The 22,063-nt window shown below is 36.8% G+C and overlaps 1 protein-coding gene across 5 annotated transcripts in view; it reads left to right on the top strand.

The window, feature by feature from the left end:
* The window catches only part of mctp1a (multiple C2 domains, transmembrane 1a), a 157,693-nt gene that overhangs the window by 22,763 nt on the left and 112,867 nt on the right, over positions 1-22,063 (top strand). For 4 of the 5 annotated variants that reach the window (XM_015030062.1, XM_015030059.1, XM_015030060.1 and 1 more), the window contains exon 2: positions 17,509-17,629. In XM_015030062.1, the coding sequence (XP_014885548.1) occupies positions 17,509-17,629 (121 nt within the window). Of the gene's footprint in view, positions 1-2,467; positions 2,594-17,508; positions 17,630-22,063 lie in introns of those variants that run through there. The other variant, XM_015030063.1, reaches the window with a different exon arrangement.

Raw genomic sequence — 22,063 nt, 5'->3', positions numbered from 1 at the left:
TTAAAAATACACAAAACTTCAGCATTCTCTCTGCATATTTAACTAAATCAAAGAAATGTAATTTTGCTGGGCAACTCTGCTTGCCTTTCAGAGTAATGTGTTTCAGTTAGATATTTGTGTGTCCACTGCATTTGTGTGTATGTCATTGGTGGAGTATTAATGCCCAGCCAGTAACCAAGGATATAATCAGTATTTTAGACATTAACCTACCAGAATCTTTAGCCAGCAACCAGTTTTTGTAACAACTTGACCTTTGTAGCATTATTAAAACAGCAACCTCCAGTTACATATTGCAGAGAACGTAGCTTCTACTTCTAAAACTACCAACCTTTTTCTTCCATGACACACGTTGAAAGCTCAAACGAAGAGAACAGAGCACTTTTGCTGTCATCTTCAGAAAAATATCACTTTCTCGCAGCATGAATGATGAACCACCTACTCAGGGTGATATATGTTATCATGACTTGAAAGTTGAAAATTAGTCCTAAAAGAATCTATTTCGATGTTAATGTTGTTTTTTTCTAATGCTAGCCAAAAGCATATGGACTCTCAGTGCTTTATACCTGAAAACACATTTCTAAAACTAAACATTTTTCCTTCATCTTACACTTTATCATATCCAATTGTTTTACATTGACTTTGACTTAAGCGAAACACCGTGCTGTGGCATGCAGCGCAGCATTATAAACATTTCCCCGTAAGGCTTTTTTCTCTCTGCAATGCCACTGGTTTTGCGGATGTATGTTGTTTGGAACTCAGCAACTGTCGTCATAAGACCTGCTGACTGACACAGCGCTGATCAGGACGAACACAACAGCAGACATGAAAGGTACAGCTGTCGTGTCCTGGGACCTGAGTCTACTGTAATACAAGAACAAGCACACTCTCTCCCACATACATGCACATGTACGCACACCCACAAACTGCATGGCTGACAGTGCCAAGAAGCCAAGTGGCACCTCCCTGTTGTTGTGTCGCCCTGTCTGGCTTGGTGTCTGGCTTTTTGCTTTTCGAATGTAAAGGGAACGGAAAGCTGCAAGATATTGATTTCCTTTATCTGCAGCTATGTTTGAGATGTTTGTTTAGATTTTGCTTTTTTTGTTGTTTTTATTCCTCTTTACTGTATCAATTAACTCTATTAATATTCATATACGCATGTTAGTTTTTAATGTATGGGTTGATTCTAATCATGGGCTGGTTAGCAGTGTGAAAAACATTAAGATTTATGGTAATGTGTGTTTATGAAAATGTGGAAAAAGTGACGGTATTGAGACAAAATTTCATTTTGTAATAGAAAATGTTTACTATGTTAGAAAACTAAACTACTTTGAGCATCAAGGTATGAAAACATAATGACTTGCTGCAGGTAGGGTGAAGGTGAGGTCATACATCAATGTGATAGTGAAATATTACTGCAGGTCTTAACCATTACCCAACTAGCGCACGCTACCAGAACACAGGGGTGTTTTTATTCCTACAGCTCCAGCCCCTGTTGCACATTTTTCATGTTTTTGGCCACTATACCTGCTACTGCAGTGCCATCAGAACAGAAAGATTTGAGAAAATGTAGTAAGGTGGAGAAGAAAGCTACGTAGCTTCTGAAATTTAACTTAAAAAAAATACTCAGAAGAAGTTAATGTGCTTAAAACACCATGTGCTGCTGGTCGCTGCTCACTCAGGTTGTTCTCTTCTTTTACGTTTTCAGCATTTCTCTTTGTTTATTTTATTTTTATTTGTGCACAGCTTATCGCTACTGATGCAAGTGTTCCACACTGAGCAGGTCCTGTTGACGCTGTACAGTATCTACTGATGCAGTAATGATTTTTGACTAAACTGAACACCTTTGTAGGTGTTTCATTAACTCCTTGAGATTAACTCAGTTTTGATATTTAGGGGTGTTAGACAGTGAATGATGAATGTCACCAGACTCCAGGATATTACTTTCAGAGTGCAGACATAAGCAGCCGAGTGGGTAAAAAAAAAACACACAAAAAATATAACTTTTATATGCATGAGCTTTAACTTTTCTAAATCACCTACAAAGATGAGTAAATCATCACAAGACAAAAAACATAATAATAATCGAAACAGCATCAATTGCAGCTTGTGAAAGAGAGACACCTGAAAACGGTGTATGTAGCTGTATTGTGTACTATATGGAAGATATGTAAAGCATAGCGAAAGTGTTCTAATGAAGCTTATCAAAAACATTTTAAATAAAGCACTGTTGGTATCATTAGTATTCCGACTATTCTATCATAAGTCAATTAAAAAAAAAAATTAAAAAACACTTTTCAGGCTACAGTCAGAATTAGAGTTTAGTGCTTGAGTGACAGCTAGATGGAGAGAGAAAGAGACAGAGAGAGAGAGCAGTGTGCAGAGTTGTGAGTGACTGTCTGTGGGGTAACCAAGAACCTCACAGCTGGTTGGCCTTTGCTGCATGCATGCGCGAGGTGCGGAGCGAGTTAGTGTTTGTGTGGGAGCCTCTCTCATACAGGAGAGTAATCCAGCAGAAGCCTCAGTTGTACGCTGGAGCGTGTTCAGCCTCTGGATGTTAGCTCTGCCTCTCTCAGCTGTTGGACAAAGCCTTACTGTAGGTATTCATTCATGCATAGAAAATAATGTTTGGAACGTCTTCCTGCTGTTTTTTTCTCTCTTTTTTTTTTTCTTGTAGGAGGCTCTTTTAGACAGGCTGATGTAAAACGGTATAGATCTACTTGTTAAGATATGCTGGTATTGTTGCATTGTAGCATTTGCCTGTTCCAGGAAGGTGTCATTTTTTAATTTGGGATGAAAGAATTTAGCGTAAGACCAACGTTTCCATTCCTTTGTCATGTTCACCTGTTTTGCATGCAGATTTCCATACAAACTTTCCATATACCTGACCTTTGCTAGGACTTATTGCTTACTAGAATGCATTACCCTTAGGCACAGGTGTTGGGTGTTTGTTTGTTTTTTTTTGTGGCTGGGATGGCAGGACGGAGGTGCAGCGGGTGTGTCGTGTGTCCCGTTTCCGCCGAGCGTGGAACCTGAGCTGGCTGCTAGTGTGACACGAGACTGGCCGGACTCTGGGCAGGGAGGGGCGCTGACGGGGAGGAAGAGGTGAGGATGTGCTGACATAAAACAGGGAATCACCAAATAAGTATGGGATTTGTTTGGTTTTGAATTTAGTAAAGTGCAGAAACGTGCTCTGCAATTTGCACTTCTATTTTGAGAAGCCATTATTGCTAGATTGTTTATGCGAGTCCTAAGTCCCTGCTTCCAGGGTTTTGGTGTTGAACGTGCCCAGGAAGAGAGAAAAACATTACTTGTGGGGCTGGGGATAGGAAGACAAAAGATAAAGGAGGATGAAGGATGAGATGTGAGAGCGGGAGTGAGGCAGAGCAGCAGAAATGTCATGAGAGTAGAGAGGATGAGAGAGAAGAGGAAAGACTACAGCAGGTAAAAATAGAGAAGATAGCTGCAGGGGGTGAGGAGGAATGGTGTAATAAGACGATATGTGCCTATTTGTGTTCACTCATCAGACTGGCATTAGACAGGTTACAAGGCATCCATCTACTGGAGAAGCGGTTTTCATCAATTTTAAATATCAACTCACATTACTCCTCAAAATCTCAGTATATGTGTGTCTGTCTACAGACTGTGAGGGCCAGAAATCCAACATCTTGGGTCTGAAATACGTAATTCTGGCTGTTCTGAATGCGTACTCACTCGTATACAGTGCATGCATAATGCACACTGTTGAATTCTCTCAGGACTGGCTAATGTGTTTTTAACATCAGGAACAGATCCAAGGACAAGGATTTATGGGGACTTTTTCCCTAAGGGGTTGCTGAATCAGTCTCTTTCTCATGAAAATTGCACATTCTTAAAAACGCATTATCCACACAGTATGTTTTTTTTTTTAGCCTTTTATTCATCACTGAATAAGAAAAGTTGAGCAGTCAACATTGCAATTTGCTTATTACTTGTCTTCTATGCTGGGCTTGTGAATTGAGCTGGATAATTTCAAAAGAATTTGAAATATATGACTGATTAGCTGCCAAAAAGCAGACCAGAGTTCAAGTGTCGCTGCTACAGGAGTAACTATCTGCTGAGGGGAAACTGGAGAGGAAAAGACACTCTGTCTTTGCAGATGGGATTGCTTAGTTACACTTGTGGACTGTGGCTGCCTGGCTGCTTCCATTCATTTTTGTGGAAAAACAAGTAAACTTGAACGCTTAGAAGATGGTAGGTTATGTACTATTTCTAAACTCACAGCCTGGAGGATGAAGATTTTACAAAAAACACATGATTCTAAGCCCTATTGTCTTCTTGCTTCAAATACCTGAGCGATGCTGTGTTTCAAAATAAGTTACGTCTGTTCATCACCCTCATGACGCATAAAGCTTTTACTGCATCGATAGAAACTAGATGCTGATGTAGGGGAATTCAGTTGTAAGTTGGTCATGTAAATACTGTATTTATGCTGTGCCTCAGCATAATGGCAGATTTGGCTGAGGCAACCACCTCGTTCTGCATTTCTGCATCACGATTCTGGAGGCTGGGGCTATCTGGGGCTTTCAGGTCTGATGGGCAGCAAGGACTTGTCACTCATTTCCAGTATGGCGTCGTTGAAGTTGCTAAATGGGGTGTGACTAATGACACTTGGCAACCACCACTTTCCGTGTGGCAAACCATTTAACTACTGAGGAAAAGATGAATATCTCCAAAATAATATGGTATTTCCTTTTAAAGTTGGAGTGTGATTTTAAAAGGGTGTTTGACCCCACTTAGTTTCAGATTCTGTGAACGGGACTGTGCTACTTTAAAATAACTGCACAGCATTTTTGTTGTAAATTTTCCCTTTCCCCACACAGAGAAATTAATTTAAAAAGCATAAATGAACATTTTTGCAAATTTTTTTGCACAAGAAAAAATGCACAAGACAGCCAAGAATCCAACTGGAAATTGCCAGACATTGCCAGAAATTGTTTGGATCATTAAACTTGGGAAATCAATGCAGAACACAACGTCTACCAAGGATAAGGGTATTGATAATGAATTCTGAAGATCAGATTTGGCTTCTTTAGGTGAAGATTTGCATGGTAATTTATACTGCAAGAAGGAGAAAATCAGGAGAAAAGTTATATTAGGAGACCTAACAAACTTGCACCCTGCGGGGAGCTGTAAATGCACTTTGCTTATCTGAGTCTGCTTGTAGCTTACTGTGAAAAAAAGGTCCCTGCTGCTCTTGCTAGTTATCATCGGTGAGCATTGATGGGGAACATTTTGAGAGAGAGGTTGCTGATTTATTTAATAATTCAACCAGAGGACATCTGCAAATGTTTTTTTTTAGTTAGTAACAAAAAAAAAAAAAAAAAAAACTTGGCAGGGGTTATTTAGAAAAAATACAAAAAGAACAAAATAAATAAATCCTATCTTATTGCATGTTAACTTGAAAAGTATACAGTACATACTATGGACACTTGTGATGCATAAAAGACAAAGAAACACATCAGCTGTCTTTTCTGTTGTGGAGCTACTGAGTCAGCAGACTGAGTTCAAATCGTTCTAGACGTATAGGCAGAGATTTTTTCAGAACTGGTCCCAGATCAGTTTGAGAGCTTTGTCAGTGTAATTGCAGACAGTTTTTTTTTTTTTTTTGGTTGACAGCTTTGGTTGGCAGCGGGTGAACAGCTTGTATTTCTGCAGTGTCAGCAACACTTGATGCTCCCAGCTGAGCTTGTCACCATATTCAGAGATGATGATGTGATCTGGTTTGTGTGTGAAAGAGATGCTGCAATTCTTATTGATGTATTTTTTTATTAACAGCAAACCATCATATTGCTCCATTGACACATCCAATTATCAATGGATTTAAGCTGATTTTTTTTTTTTTTTTTTTTTTCAATTTAGGGTTTTAGTGTATTGGTCTGTTTTGTATTTCATATTTCCCCTTATTCCATTGTTTACATTTCTGATTCCACCACCTCCGCCGCAATCTTTCTTTCACAGTGGAACATTATTATTTATAATAATGTTATAAATATCTTCATTATTTATGGAGCACGGCTCTGTTGTGTAGTTGTCAGGTGCCAGTGGCTCGAGGATGTGTTTGAGGCATTGGTTTCTATTTAATGCAAGGCAAAATTTGCTTAGACATCCTCTTCAGCCTGATTGGAAAGTATTTTGTAGCACAACCGAGAAGAATGTATTGCAGGTTTTAGTTCATCTGGCACAACTGGGAGGATGAGTCCTGTAACAGCTGGCAGAAGGAAACAAAACTGGGTTCATATTCCAAGTATCCAGGAAGGGTAGTTCTCATAGAGTTACACACGGAGGGCAGCTGAGGTAAGATTATGAAGGATTATGGTACAAAGGATTACCATAATAATATGAGTGATTTGTCAAGCAAGTCGCTAAAGTTCTCTTGTCAAATTATACACTTAAATGTCATTTTTTAAACTAAATGGATAATTGAAATAAAATAAAAAATCACATGTGTAATTAAAGTTCTACCTTTAGTATAATTACTGGTTTTAGACCCCACTATTATTTTATAGGTGAGTCATGATACATCCAGTTAGTGCCGCAAGATGATATCTGACCGAAATATAAGATTTGTCTGGTGATTATTTGCAGACCGAGCAGCACAAATTGGTGCTGCTTGCAGTGGTTGCTTTAAAGTGGTTTCTCATCTGTTGGTAACCAGTAGAGGACAAACCACTAGCTATGGATGAAGCCCAGTTTCCCATCAAATGCATGTAGAACATGCATAAACTGGAGCCACAGTTTATGAGGTTAAAGCTTCCTCCTACTAATGGAGCAACAGCATACCAAACAGTCACATCTGGACATGTGCAAACCTCAAAAAGGCAATTTGAAAGTCTGCAATTACTTCAACAGGCAAAAATAAATAAACCGACCAAACCACAATGCAGCTATTTATTGATTTATTTTAAAACAACTTATTATTGATAATTAGCTTCCAAAATAAACCACCTTATTGCAGTCGCTGCATGCTATTATAACAGAGAAATCTATCTAATCTATTGATTATATAGCCAATACTGTGAACATAGTGCAAAATCTATTATCTTAAACAATGTTTATTAATTCAAATGAACCAAATTTCTTCAAAAGTATTTTCATTATATGTGTGAAAACATTGTGAGTAATCAGCACTGTTCTTCAGTTACTTTCTCATTATTCAAGCACTTATCTGGGCACACATGTGCCCCAGTAATCCCTGCTGCTTGTTATTTGAAAGGTTATGCAAGATTTATTTTTGGTAGTTAAGCATAAATTCTTCATAAGCCATCATTCAATTAGGAGGGATTTCCTTTACCTCACAGAAAGTACTTATTTGATGTCACAGAGCTATTGATTGTAATCATGGATGGAGGATTGATGGCATTATAAGGGGATGATCCTTGGGAAGTCATTTATTGTAAAGCAGGTCCGACAGAAGGGGTTATTTCTGTAGAGAGCAGGATATGCTGGCAATGAGAAAACAGGACACTGATCAAACCATGTCATCCTTTGAATTGTTGTTTTAGAGAATCTCTAAAAGCTGTAAGAGCAACAGAGGGATTTAAGAGTGAGTAGGAGATACAGAGAAATAGATTAACAGACTGGGCAATAGTTAAACTATAATTACAAAAAAGTTGTGGTTAATTTTGCTCATGTAAAAGAGTTTTTGCTTTATTTTGGACTTAGTAAGTTCTTTAAAAAGGCGTACACACCAGGCTTTCCAAATGAAGACCAAGATTTGGCTGAAAATGTTCGAACTGGGACAGAAAAAGGATTTTGGAAGATGTTGGACACAACTCGTCACTGCTGCAAAATACAGTTAAGAGACACAGAAATTATATTCAGCTGCACCGAGTTCTCATTTTTGAGAACTTTCCCTGCGCAAAACCCCCTGAACTCTATCATTTCAAGTTGCTGAAATGCCGGAAAAGGCGAAAAAAAGATCAGTCTCAGAGCTGCGGTGTATTTTTAATTACGCCTGGGAATATGTAGTCCAGTAATTCTGATGCTATCGAAACCATCAGATAAGCAAAACCTAAAACTTTTAAGAATTCACTTGTTAAAAAGGTTCATTATCATGACATGAGGCAGTTGCGTTTCGTTTTCTGTAGCCATAAAAATCTCATGTAATTGGTAAAATTGATTATTTTGTGTAACAAGTTTGTACACGTTGTACTGTATATTTATGATGAACATAAACAGCACATTCTGCTCCATCGTACACTCCTTGCCAGAATTTTAAACTGTGATAGCATCAAACATTTTGTGATTAATTATGCATGCGCAGAGTTTCCTTCCTGATTGAAAGATACTAGAAATATCTGTGTCATATTTCTCTGAGCAGGAAAGACCAGAGTCTTTTTCTTCTAGCGTCGATTTGTAGCTGAATAGATTTTTCGGAGTGTCACTGAACAAATTAACTCTTTCCTTTTCATTCACTGTCATTTTTTTTACTTAATCACTTCATTGCTTTCTACTTTATACATGCTGGGCTGCCTCTCTAGACTTCTCATTTATGATCATGGGCCACTGATGTGCTACCATCTGTTCTGTGAAGTCATCTTTTACGATCAGAATTAATGGAACCGAAGAGAAATTTCTTTTTTCCTCTCTGCATGTCCCAAAGTGTCTATTTTTGATGAAACGCTTTTACTTCTAATGTCAAGTTGGAATTGCAATTGTATGATGCAGTGTGTTGATTCAGTTGTGCTCATTCCAGCAGATATGAGCTTTACCTGTCATTCCACCTGCTACGTCAAAAGAATAATTACCTCAATCTGGGGCTGCAGTGGGAAGAAGGTTGCAATTTATACAGCAGGCTGCTCGGCTGTTATTAGGGAAAGAGCACACCAAAGAAACCTCATTATTTAGTTGAGTGGCTCTTGTCACATTACATAGGGTCAGCCTGCACATACTGAGAAGCAATCATACTCTTATAGCCGCGCATACTGAAGGTTCTCATCAGCATTAATAAATGGGCTGCACAGCAATTTTGAGATTATGTTTGATGCGACGTGATTTTAATGAACTGTGTCTTACTGAAGCATTTCCATCCTTTGAATGTCTTTACATTTTTGCCTTTTTATAACCACAACACCACCGGAACTTTATAAAACTAATAGTGCGTGATTGTGAAGCCGAAGGTTACATGGTGGTGTAAACCGTTTTCAAATAAACTCTGGTACTCCTAAATAAAATACTGAAACACATACATAGAAATTTATTTTTGAGGGTAAAATGATCAAACTGCATACAGTTTGAGAGTTCAGAAAAATTTCAGAAAATACTGTTGACTGCAGATATTTAAATATCTGGGACAACATTACATTTTATTCCTCACTGTAAACAATACAGCCTTTTTTTTCTTCTTTACAAATGTAAGTATAAGGTAAATTTTACTAAACCATGAATTCAAAATTGAGGCTTTTCTAAGTTTCTATTTCCATCCATCTTTGTCTATGTAACACTCTGACATTGACAGAAAGAATAAAAATATCTTTCTTTGATTTGTGTGGCATTTAGCAAACAGAAATGTCTGTGTTTCTACAGATTATGTTAACATCTGGTTTATCTTAGATAAAGTCCAGTGCAACTAGTTATGTAAATTTGCTTCTCACTTCAAAATTACGAACGACTTCATGTTAGTCTGTCACATAAAATCTTGATAAAATGCATTGATGTTTGACTTTGTAAAAACTTCAAGGTTCACAAACGCTTTTGCAAGGCATTGTATGATATTGGATTTCCAAATTGGGATTAAAATAATTTCTAGACAAGTTAAACAGTTTCTAGACAAGTAAGTTGGTTTTCTGACACAATAGAGTAAAAAGATGGATTGAATGCGACGGAGACGGACAGTACTGGATTCAGTTCACCTGTCATCGAAAAAAATGATGGATGAAAGTTACTAACACCTTTGCCGTCTGACTCAGTCAGTAGCTGGTGATTTCAGGTGCAAAATCTGCAAATGTTTATTATCCTTTTCTTAAAACCAGATAATAGGTGTCACATTTTGTTGATGCATGAGTTACTTTTTAAAATAACAAAGATAAGAATCTGTAAAAATGTACAATATTTTGTTGTTTAAACTGAATTTTTACTCTGTCTTACATAAAATATAAGAGGAGGATTTTAAGACATATATACAGCTGGAAACAACCTCAGTCTTCTACAGTGTTTTCCTCCCCCGTATGTTCTAAATTTAGAGTGAGTACAAAAAAACCCGAATACATTTCTAGCAATGTATTAGGCCTCACTGGCAAACCTCAAGAGCCTTTCCTACAATAAGAGGTTGTGATCGTAGCGTCTATGTACCATGCTGTTGTTCTATGGTTTGAACACTGAAGGAGGGACTCTGGGTCAGCACTCTTTTCATGACAGATTTAAACTCCATCAGAACGAAAGAATTCTGATGCACTCAGAGTACATCGTTTCCTTTTATTTATTTGGGAACATTGGATCCGTGTGGTTCTGTGTTAGCTTAGTTATACTTTTGAAAGCTTAAATACTTGTCTTATGTACGTGTTTAAAATATGTGCATTATGACTTGCCGGGAGTCCTTTTTGCTGCGAATGATAGTCCTGGCACAATGTTTCCATCTGAGCTCTGATCAAGGTATTCAGCAAACATTAATTAGAAGTTAGTTTCAGGATTGGACATCAATTGCAAGAAAGACTCGTAACAATGCAATCTAATTTTCTCCCAGACACATAACCCCGGGATGCCAACACCTCAACATCAGGACCATTAGCTCAGCAGCATGATTTAGATAACAGCCATCTATCACTCTGTCAGCAAATAAAACTACTAAAGTTTATCTGGCAACATTCTTGAAAGGGGCAGCAGAGCCCCTCTCTACTGCTATAGTAGAGTCAAGTGAATAGAGCTTGTAGATGGGATTTGTTTGATCTGTGTTTCATTGATTCACTGCGTTTATGACAAACCCAGTTATAGCACTGCAAAACTCTTTCAGTATAGGTCATATAATATATATTTATACTGGTTGATCTCACCAAATTTAAAACATCATGAAAATCTCTATTTTAGAAGTTCCATTCAAAGAGTTGAACTACATGATTCTATATTTACTATATACAGAGTTAGATTTCAGATGTTTACTTTCTGGTTAATTTAGTGACGATGCAGCCAGTTTGTGTAAAAGAAGATGAGAGACATCAGATCCAACAAGGAAAATGTGCTTAAAATGGCCAACATGTAAAGCAATTTGGGCTTCCTAAATTCCTGAACACAGCCATAGGCTGATTACTGTCATGTAGTATTTTATACTAAAAGAGTACTGACCTAGTATTGAGTACATGCAATATGCAGTACAGTAAATTGAGTTAAGATATAAAGTTCTTTTTGTTTTAAGATTTTTAACAGTACTTTTTTCCTGAGAAAAAATGCCAAAGCACCATGTGCTGTGCTAAATAATAAATAAAGGCTGGATTTTCACATGGAAATTGATGGTGCTATGACAAAGGGGGCAAAAAGATATTTTCTGTTAATGACAAAGCAGAAATAGGTTCAGGATATTTTTAAAGGGACATTCAGAGCATGGAAATTACCTGCCATCACTGTGAGAAATGAGGATCTGGCTACATACTGTGCCCAGGGCTAACTACAGGCTACTCTTGCACAAAAGAAGTAACTGTTATGATATGCTGCCCAGAAAGAAACATAGGACTGATTAGTATTCCAAAGTAGACGTTTTTTCTCAAAAACTTATGTAAGTACTAAGGCAGATATTAAAAATGGTCAGCTCTTCACTTTTGAAAAGCTATACTCATAATGAACACTGGCACTTTGGCATTAGGCAATGCCTGACCCTAAGTATGGTGATTTTAAAACAACATGCACAAAAAGACAATATCCATATGTAGACCTGTCACAATAAGCAGGAAACCAATTAATTGTATAATAAATTAAAAGAAACTCAATAATTTTAATTTGTTTGATTTATCCTTTTTTTTTTTTTTTTACCAAAAACTGAATGAAAAAAGTCTTCAGTCTGGTGTTTTGGTCTCCTTTTTTGAAAGATAATTTTGTTTACAGAGACTTAATAATTTATTTAATTTGTTGTTTCTGTTGTTTTCTTTCATTATTTTGGATATCTCAAATGTCTTCTAGTGTCAGCATTTAAATGTTTATTAAAATCGAAAGTTTATTGACCTTTGAAAATGCGTTCTTGCATTTTTATGCCATTATTACTATTATACTACTTGAAAATGCTCTTAAAACAACAATGTTATCTTTTATCACAATATGTTCTAGGACAATTTATCATCCGGCAAAATGTATTATTGTGACAGGCCTATCATATGTCTGTGTGTGTGTGTGTGTGTGTGTGTGTGTGTGTGTGTGTGTATGTGAAATCATCATTTGTCCAGTGTTGGGGCTTTCTTACAGGCAACAGGTATTTCAGTCTTCATATGAACAGAGCACTGGCAATCTTTGTGAAATCATCAGAGGTGGTGTATGGCTGGCCTGGTTATTGCTACTCGGAGACCAGGGGGCATCCTTTTCAGCAGATAGTCCTTAGAAGAGAGAGACCAGTCTCTGTTCATACTCATTGTGAAAAAGAAACAGAGCAGGATAGGCGGTCAGATGTCAGACCACATCAAATGTGTTTTTCACATTGATCTTTCTCATCTTCCTTCTTATAGGCTGATGAAAATGTCATGCAACCATTTCCAGTTTGTGATTACATCAGGGACTGAACGGTAAAAGAACAACAACAGGTGTACAGTCATAAGTTATTCTGTCTACGATCTTTTATTGATTTAATGCTAAAGTCCCTCTATACAACCATTATGTCTAAAGCTGTTAGTCAGATCATGCTGCAGTATCCTGCATGGAGACCTTTGGGATTTCAATTGTACATTAAAACCTTATTATGGTGCGAGAACATCAATAACGCTAAAACCGTTGGACTAATTTTTTTGAATGGCTTTTTAACAGGTCTCTGAGCTCAGTAAATGCTTACTACTGTAAAGTATGTCCACATAATCTACTAATAAACCTTTAGAAAGATCCCTTATCAAACTTAGACAGCATATATTACATGGTGTCTGGAGTATTTGTGTTTTCAGCAGTAGAACAGAGGCGCACATTCTTCTATTGACTACAATAACACTGGAATACAGTGTTGCAACTTAGATTCAGTATAACATAATTTATAATGTCTGGAGAAACAACTTTTTGACTAAACATCGTAGATATACAATGTTACTGCGCCCTCTACTGCGCATGCGCGACACTTTCAGGTCGTTTGCCCGTTCACACCGCAGAACTCATACAGGTCGCATTTACTGGCAGCATGAACGGCCCCAGCAAAAAAAAAAATCGGAATTGACAAAAAAATCGGAATTGGGTCACTTCAGGCTGCAGAGTAAACGCAGCCTTTGTTTTATCTGACCACTTCTTTCAGTAATGAGTAATCCAATGCATTGCTATTTCAAATCCAGTAATCAGAATAAAGTTACTTATCCAAATCACTGTGCGTCACTATTTTAGCCTAAAGTGTACACTCGGATGTAATTTAAAGCATGCTAAATTGTTTTGACATCTTTTATCTACAATGCCTACTTTATCACAGTTTAAATTTTAAACCTCATGGGTTAGAAAACAATGATTCACATTTTTTCCCACATCAAAACCATACCAAATCAACCACATTGATTTAGTTTGGATGATTCACCATCCAAACTAAATCAATCTTTTGAGAGCAGGATCAAAACTATATTACTGTTGTCCTCGAACATATCCAGTAAAAGTTACTTTGAGCCAACTCAACTCCAAAATAAAACAAAAGCACCAATTTGGCTTTTACATATAGGGAAACGGTTCATTAGCCAGCAAAAAACCAGGAAAAATGCAACCAAAAAAATCTGTATGACCAGTAATTTGAGCCACTGACAACTGACCAGAGTACAAAAATGTTCCTGGCTGAGCAGTAAATACCAGTCTAATAGGAGAGTCCACTCGTATATGATCCAGCTAAATACCAACACATCAGACTACTGTCCAAACAACCGGGGATAGAAAAGTCATTAAAACAGGTTCAGCATCTCATTCGAGATAAAAATAAATACAATACATAAATGCATGAATATACTGGTATTTAAAGCAATATGAGACGTAACTATTTGAGATGACACAGCTGTAGAGACAGCAGTGCAGAAATCACAATAAAAGCTCTTTTGCATGGAGCAAATTATTCACCTTTTGTCAGTGGCATTATTGATGACAATGTTCATCGTCTGTCTTTTTCAATAAGGTCCTTTTTTTATATGAAACTAGAGGTCTGGAATTTATTTACCAGTTCCTAACATACAACAATCCTGCTAAGTCTGTCAGCCTCAGGTGTGCAGAAGCCTGTCAAACTTGTTTCTCCCTTGGAAGACTACCAACCATGCTGCAGCCTTGCTGTCTTCCACATTCTGGTCAATTTGCTTAATTTGTTTCAAAGTTGCCATAGTGCTGGTTATCATCTGATAGGCCGAACACGCAGTAATGTGTTTTGAAACATTCTGAAAAATGTGGCTTCCTGTGAATTAGATGCAGATGGGGAAAGATTGCAATGAAAACCCATATTGATATGGGCTGTAATTATTTTAAAATCTCATGTGGCTTACATCTTCAGTTTTTGTATGTCAAAATATAATCTAATGCTGGGCCATGACTTACTTCACTATAGCAATCTAACTGTCACAACATGACACTAAGGACACAGTGTGTCATACCAATATGCAGTCAGCAGTTTCCACACACCATTTGGTCCCAAGATGTCATTTGAAGCTAATTTTACAAGTTTGGATGTTGGGAAGTCAAAAATACCAATGTACAAAGTGTTATTCATATAGACACTGATGAAAAATGAGTCAGCACTAGAGCAAATAACTGCAGGGCAAAAACCAGGCAGGAGAGGCCCAATTTCAAGATGTTAAATTGCAAAGTTAAATTTCTTAAGTCATATTTGATACATACTGCATATTTATGACAACTGAAGGTGACATAATTACTTGATTGTGGTATAAAATGATAACCTGAACAATGTTGAAGATCTGGACTCAATCTAGCCAACAACGAAAGGCTAACGGCTCAAGGCTAACAGCTAAGTTACATTTAGTGCTAAACCGTATTCATACTAACAGTTAAAACGGACATTTTAAAAGCTAAAGACATACAACAGCAGCCAAACAATGTCAGTGAAAACATTTGATTAGTAGGAAAATTTATTAGCTATAATAAACTAAATAAAAAATCGTGCTATGTGAATTCAGGTTAGCTAAAATCACTCTTGTTACCTTCAAAATTTTGTAGCACTAAACTGGATAAGTGTGAGAATTTTTGTTTAGTTTTGACTTAGTTTCTTTTGTGTTCCAGTTCTGTGACTCTGAATGTGGAGATGTTCGGTCCATCTCACTCTGTGGTCATTAGTACTGAAGGCTGAGGGCTGATCTAGGCCCAAGGGATTAAACAGAGATGGATTCTCTGTCCTGACTGTGTCCAAACAAAGAGACTGGTTCAAGAAATAGAATCTATTTGTTTGCACTCATGTCTTTGCTGCTACTAATTCTGTATATAAAAGCTTTTTTTTTTTTTTTTCCTTTATCTGAGTTTTTGAGTTAGGTTTTGAAAGGATATCTGTCTGGTTCATCTGTTTGCATGCTTTATCTAATCCTGCACCTGTTTTTTACTCAAACAAGCTTTGCTGTAAGCAAATCCATTTCAAATCCTGTACACCTGTTATGCTTGTGCACTGCTATGTATGTTTAGAAAAAACAATACATGGAAATTATTATCATACTCTTAATCCTTATGTAGTTTAATATATTTTTTGTAAAGTTGTCATGTTCAGTAGGTCTCATCTTGTCACTGTTCGGCCAGCGTTATTTGGCTACATTTACAGTCTGAATGCCATGGTGTTGCTAGAACCCCTCAGTAAAGGTTTAATGCATACACAGAGCCAGGTAGCTAAATGTCAGTGACTTATGTGCACAGTTGAAATGTGTGTGGAGGTTTTTCAAAGAAAACATTTTGATTTATCTGTCAATCAGCCAATGAATGAAACAGTACTTGCTTTTGTTAAATCTGCTAAATAGGGTTTTCATAACAAAAATGAAGAAAAGAAAGTCAAAGGCTACCTTATCAGGGTATGTAGTATACTGAAGTGTTATATTTGATTATGACTTTGTAAATCACACAAGAGTAGAGGTGATTTGCAAAAAAATAAAATTTACTTTAACTTTTATTAAGGTTGTAACTTTTTTTTGTTATTTTTATCCATTATGTTTATTATTATTATGTTTATTTGAAATTCTGAATCTATGTGCAAAGACAACATTCTAGGCCTTGATGCATAACCTAAAGATGTTAAACGAGAATATTATCTGTAAGTCAGTCATATAGAATTAGAAAGTTTTTTTTTTGCAAAAATGTCAGTGTTGTTATAAACAACGCCTTGTGATTAATGTTTTGATATTTGGTCAACCTAAATATCAATTTATTTAAACTCCCCATATCTCTTATTTACAGTAATAACTTTTATGAAGTTTCTCTGTTTTCTGGTGGTCCTCAAGCCTTTTATGTTGTTTTGTAGTTATTATTAGCCTCATGTTTGAGCACCACAGCTGGTGAAATATGACACCAGTGCTCACCAAAGGGCTGCCTGATGGGCAACAATGAGAAATAAACATGGTGGACTCAAATTTACAAGAGCTTGAATAAGATAGCATGTTATTGTGAAGCCCATAGAGTGGCTCAGTTCCTGTTGTGGCTTGCAAATGAGCGGCATAGAAACAGCCATCGGGGGGTTCATTGTCAAAGTGCAGCACTGACCTCAGGCCTTCAGCATGACATGCAAAAAAAAGATGGCAGTAGACAAGAGTCCCATGCTGCTAGCCTTTCACAATAACGTGCATGAACTCAGCAGTTCCCAGTAAATATCAGGGAGCACATAATATGTAATTTGCAAATATAATTTTTTTCAATGCATGGAGATACTTTGCACTTGCAGATTGTAGTACTAATATGGAAAATGTTCTATTTGAAGCTTGAACACAGGGAGAGCGATCAACGTGCCAAATGAGTTTCTCCTTGAATAATGCTCAACTGTACTACCTAAGTTGGCATTTTGTGTTATTTTGAGACAATTAAAAATATTTTCTTTTGTCTTCAAAGAACTTATTTGCTCTTTTTTTTTTTTTTTTAGTTTTTTAAGAGCCATAATAAATGTAAACATTTGGATTACTAAAACAAGTGCCTGTATTCTTAAAACTGTTTGGTTAAAACCAGTTTAAAGTTGGTTTAAACTGGCCTCTGTGTAATGTTAATGGAATAAGTGCATTGAAAATGGCAACCCATGAAATTGACTAGCAAAGAAGTAATACTTGGGTGAAACTTATGATATTTACTTTACTTTTATTTTTGCAATAGAAGTCCTAAAAAGCTGTGAAGTATTTGTATAACTTGGACTTCTTGTGTTTACAGGGAATCAACATTGTTGGACCTAGTAATGCAGAGTCTCAGCCTCATCTGCCTTGTCCAGCCATGTACCAATTGGATATTGTCTTGAAGAAAGGGAAAAATCTCGCCATTCGTGACCGAACAGGTAGGAGATCTGCTCAGTTTGTGAAGTGAGGTTAATTTAGAAGGACACCGTGAATATCTTTCCCAAATCTTGTCATCTGGCCAAAGGACAGTGACTCTGCCATTGTCTCTTGTCAGTGTGACAAACAGCAGAATGGCAATATCCCCACAAAATAAAGAAACAGACAGTTTTATCTTAAAAAAAAAAAGATAAGTTCGTATACTTTTTTTGTCCATTGTCAAAAAGTCAAAACAAATGTTTTAAAATCTAAATTTTAAAACATTAAAATTTAGATTAAATACTCTATTTAATCTAAATGTATTTAATAATTAAATAAATAAATACATTTATCTAAATACATTTATTTAATAATTAAAATTTATTACATAAATATGATAAATTATATTTATTTAAGCTGAAAACTGGTTTCAGAGAAATGAGACCGGGATCTCTCAGAAGATAATAAAACAATGTAAAACCTCCATTTCAAAATGGCACTCTTTAGTCACTTCCTGTATGTCAATTGCTTCCTATTAAGTTGGATTTCTTGTAGATCAGTCCATTAAAACCCTAAGTTAAGCTTTAATTATCCAAGGACTATGTTATATGTTACGGCAAATCAAAACAAAATCACAAGTTATAGCAAAAACATGTAAAGAAATTTTCCTTATTTAAATTAACATCTGCACTCAATGTACATTGTAACTAATGACAGTTTTATTAGCAGCTTCTGCAGTTACTATGACAACAGCAAAAAAAAAGGCTGCTCTGCCCTCTCCTATACATTTTTCATCACTGCTTGTCCACCTAGATAATGAGCAGTGAGGTGCAGAGGTCACCTGTTCTGTCCTGAGTCCATCGAGACAACTTATTATGGAGAAAAGAAACAGATAGACCCAGACCAATAGCAAAGACAGACCTTTAGCAGCTGAAAAAAAAGAGAAGAAAATCCATCCGGTTACCCACGGTTCGAACAACAGCAATTAAAAGCAGTTTTGTAGTTGTTTCATCCAGCTCGCCCCCGTACGATTCGATTTCAAGTTTACAGCCCTGCTCCCTCGCCTTAGATTTCTGATTGCCTCCTTAGAAGTTGACCAACTTGACCAAAAGCGAGCTGTCGGCTTCCCCTTGCTAAATAACACATATTAACTTGAGAGTCTACTTGTGCACCACACTGTTTGATTGTAATACAGCCAGGACATGGAGATTTTATTTTGCTGTGTCACAGCAAATCAAAGAGGTAAAATAGGAAGGTAGATTTTGAATACATTTACTGGTTTACTGGTTTAAGAAATTTCTTGTTTTTCTGGAACAAATTTTTTTTTTATTTAAATAAATTCCTTATAGGTAAAATTACTTGCGTACATCTGATGAACATAAGGAGAGGCAATCAGCTTTCAACGTCAAGGCACATATCTGTAGCTCAGCCTTGTGCTTAAGATGGCTAAGCTACTGATACATTATCTGCCTGCCATGTTCTGTTTTCTACTGCTCAAGAAGTGAGCATAAGAAAATCCTTCATCCCCTCTTATTTATATCACTGTAACATGCATTTTTCAGTCTCCCAGCAAGATCATAAGCCATTTGCCATCAGCTTTGTTGTTTTGCTGTTTGTCGTTTGCATTCCTAAATAACCAACATTTTAAACATTTTTCAAATGATTATGTATGACAAGAATGACAAGAAATAGATAAGAAAGATCAATCCAAAACTGTCTGTCCTCGGGTTGTTTCCTGTCATTCTCTGCCTTTTTAAATTTACGTCTAGAGCTCATAAAATTGCCTTGAGTCATAAAACGGAGTAGATAAATTGTAGCAGGAGGAGCATTATAGTTGTGGCCTTTTATCTAGAGAAAAACATGAACAGCGAGTGAGTGACTCACATTTGTCGTGTCAGGCATCTTCTTTAAAATGTACCTTAGATCTTATCAGCAATATCCTCTCGTTTCCCCAGAGCCCTAACCCTGTCTTAGCTGTCATCCCCTGGATAAAAACAGATTACCCTCTGTGTGGCCCACGTTTTCAGTAAAACACCACATGACGAAGCTTATCACTAGTTTTTCGGTTTTCATTCTTGCTGTTCATTTGTGTATATGTGTGGGTGGCTGAGAATGTAAACCTGAGGTCCCCAACCACGTTTTCATAGAAGTCCTCCTGCTTGTACCTGTAAAAAAGCTGACAACCCAAAACACAACGTAAGTGGTTCCCATTTTTAAAAATTTGAGGTGCTTAATAATGAATCAGCTGGGGCTGGGGGAAGCACAGTTGCTCAGGCACGTTATATGAAGTCAGACGTCTGGATACAATGCTCAATGCTCATAAATGCTCAAGATAGTAGTGTCTGCTCCTGTAAATGTAGTTCTGGTAGTTCTCTGTGTCATGGAGACGGTACCAGTGAAAAATGTGGAATAAAATCCAAGCAATGGGGTTAAGTGGGTCTATATAAAGTGCCTTATAAAATGTTCAAACCCCTTTGGCCTTTCCATTTTGTCAAGTTTCAGCTACAAACTTATATTGATTTTTATTACAATCTTATGTGACAGACCAACAGAAAAATGCACATGGTTTTCACATATTTTTACGTAGTAAATCTAATAAGATTCCTGTGAATTTGTATCACAGTCTGTTAGGGTTAGGGTTAGGGGGTTAGGGTTTTTGCATCTAAATAAAGTAAAAAGCATCTTGATAAAAAGTTAGGATGCATCTGTTTGCACTTTACTTTCAGAAAAGATAAAACGGCTTTGCAAAGGTCAGAGTTTTTCAGTGAGCAAACTGCTTCAAGAAACCTACCAGACAGGCCAGAGATAATGTTGTGGAGTAGTTTACAGAAGTATTATGTTATTGAAACAAACTCCCAAGCTGTGAATATCTAAGGAAGCACTGTGCAAGTCATCATTAAACATCGCAAAGAGTGCGTTTAACTGTAATGTTAAGTAAAGATGGGCATTCATTGGAGCAGCAGCCATGAGATCTGTGGTAGTTCTGGAGAAGCTGAAGAGCTCAGCAGGGCAAACCTATTGACCAAACAACTTATGCTGAAGCACTCCTCAAATCTGATTTATATGCAAGAGTAACACTCGAAGCACACCCTTCCCTTTGTACAATACGGTGTTAGCAGCACCGTACTATGGGAATGCTTCTCCTGAACATGGACAGTAAAGCTTGTTGGCTAATGGAGTTTGATACAGTGTAAACTTTTTTTGAGAACCTGACAGAGAGTTTAAAAGACTTCATACTTTACGTACAGGCATACGTTAGCCTTTCAGTCACTGCCAGAGCTACAATGGAGCGACTTACTCCTGTGTGAAAATGACATAGCCCAGGCCAAATGTGAAACACATCTTGACTGAGCCTTGTCGTTGCATGTACTACTAGAATTTACATGCCACATTTGCATGCCACACTTTTCCGATGTTTTATTGTAAAATATTTGAAAGCCGTTATTCTCCTTCCCCTTTAAAATGACGTACTACTTTGTGTTGGTCTTTCACACAAAATTCCAACACGATAAACTGAAGTTGGTAATGTACCATTACTATGGAAAAATTCAAGGGGTGTGAATACTTTTGCTAAGGTTTTAGACCAGCACAAATAACTACTTTGTAATAAACTATGAAAGGTGTTGTTGCATTCAAAACAAAATGACTTCATTCTGGCCTCAAATCAAAAGAAAAACATTTTGATTACGCCGGGTTTTTTGTGTTTTCTTTCGCCGTTGCTTACACATTATAGATAAGTGACCAAACTCTTTACCCATCCCATATACTTTCCTCTCCTGATAGTGTTGTACAACTTCATTCTCTCTCCACAAAAATAAGAGGAATAGCAGATGCAAAACTTATCCTCAAAATAAGTTTTGAGTTGTATGGAAAGCTATAATTAATTGGCTTCAATGAGCGATTTTTACAAGCTAAAATTAACAGTATTAGACGGATGCATACGGATTCACACACACCGTTGTTCTGCTGGATTGCATCTGTAGGCAAAATGATTCTAAGTGCATGACTGACGCATCTCTGTGCTTTTCATTGTGCAGAGTTCTAGTTTATCTCATATTCCTTATTGAGTTCTTGTCTTTTTATTAACTGAATAAGCATTTATCCACTCAAAAGTATGATGTATTTTTGTCTGAGCCAAGGCTTTTAAAAATAAGGTGTTCTGATTTTGTGACTGTGCAAATTCTATTTTTTTTTTCAAACTTTGTGCTGTAAAAATTTCATGGACAAACTGGGATCCTTGATGCTCATTGTTGAAGACTGAATTGCTGCAGATTGGGTGTGCAAAATTGTATTTGCCTAAAATTACGGAAAGATCAGAGAACAAGAATCCCTTAGCTTTGGTTTTGGCATTAATCATCCTCTTTTGTACTTAACCTTGCGTGTAATTTTTTTATTGATACATGCTTTGAATTATCTTAATTTTTCTTTATGTTCTGTTGAGCTGCAGAAAGCTGGAT

Source organism: Poecilia latipinna, unplaced genomic scaffold (genome assembly GCF_001443285.1).
Source record: "Poecilia latipinna isolate Pla-1442-1.1 unplaced genomic scaffold, P_latipinna-1.0 Scaffold171, whole genome shotgun sequence".
Lineage (NCBI taxonomy): Eukaryota > Metazoa > Chordata > Actinopteri > Cyprinodontiformes > Poeciliidae > Poecilia > Poecilia latipinna.
The sequence above is the reverse complement of the archived record's forward strand: the minus strand, read 5'-3'. Positions and strand labels throughout refer to the sequence as shown.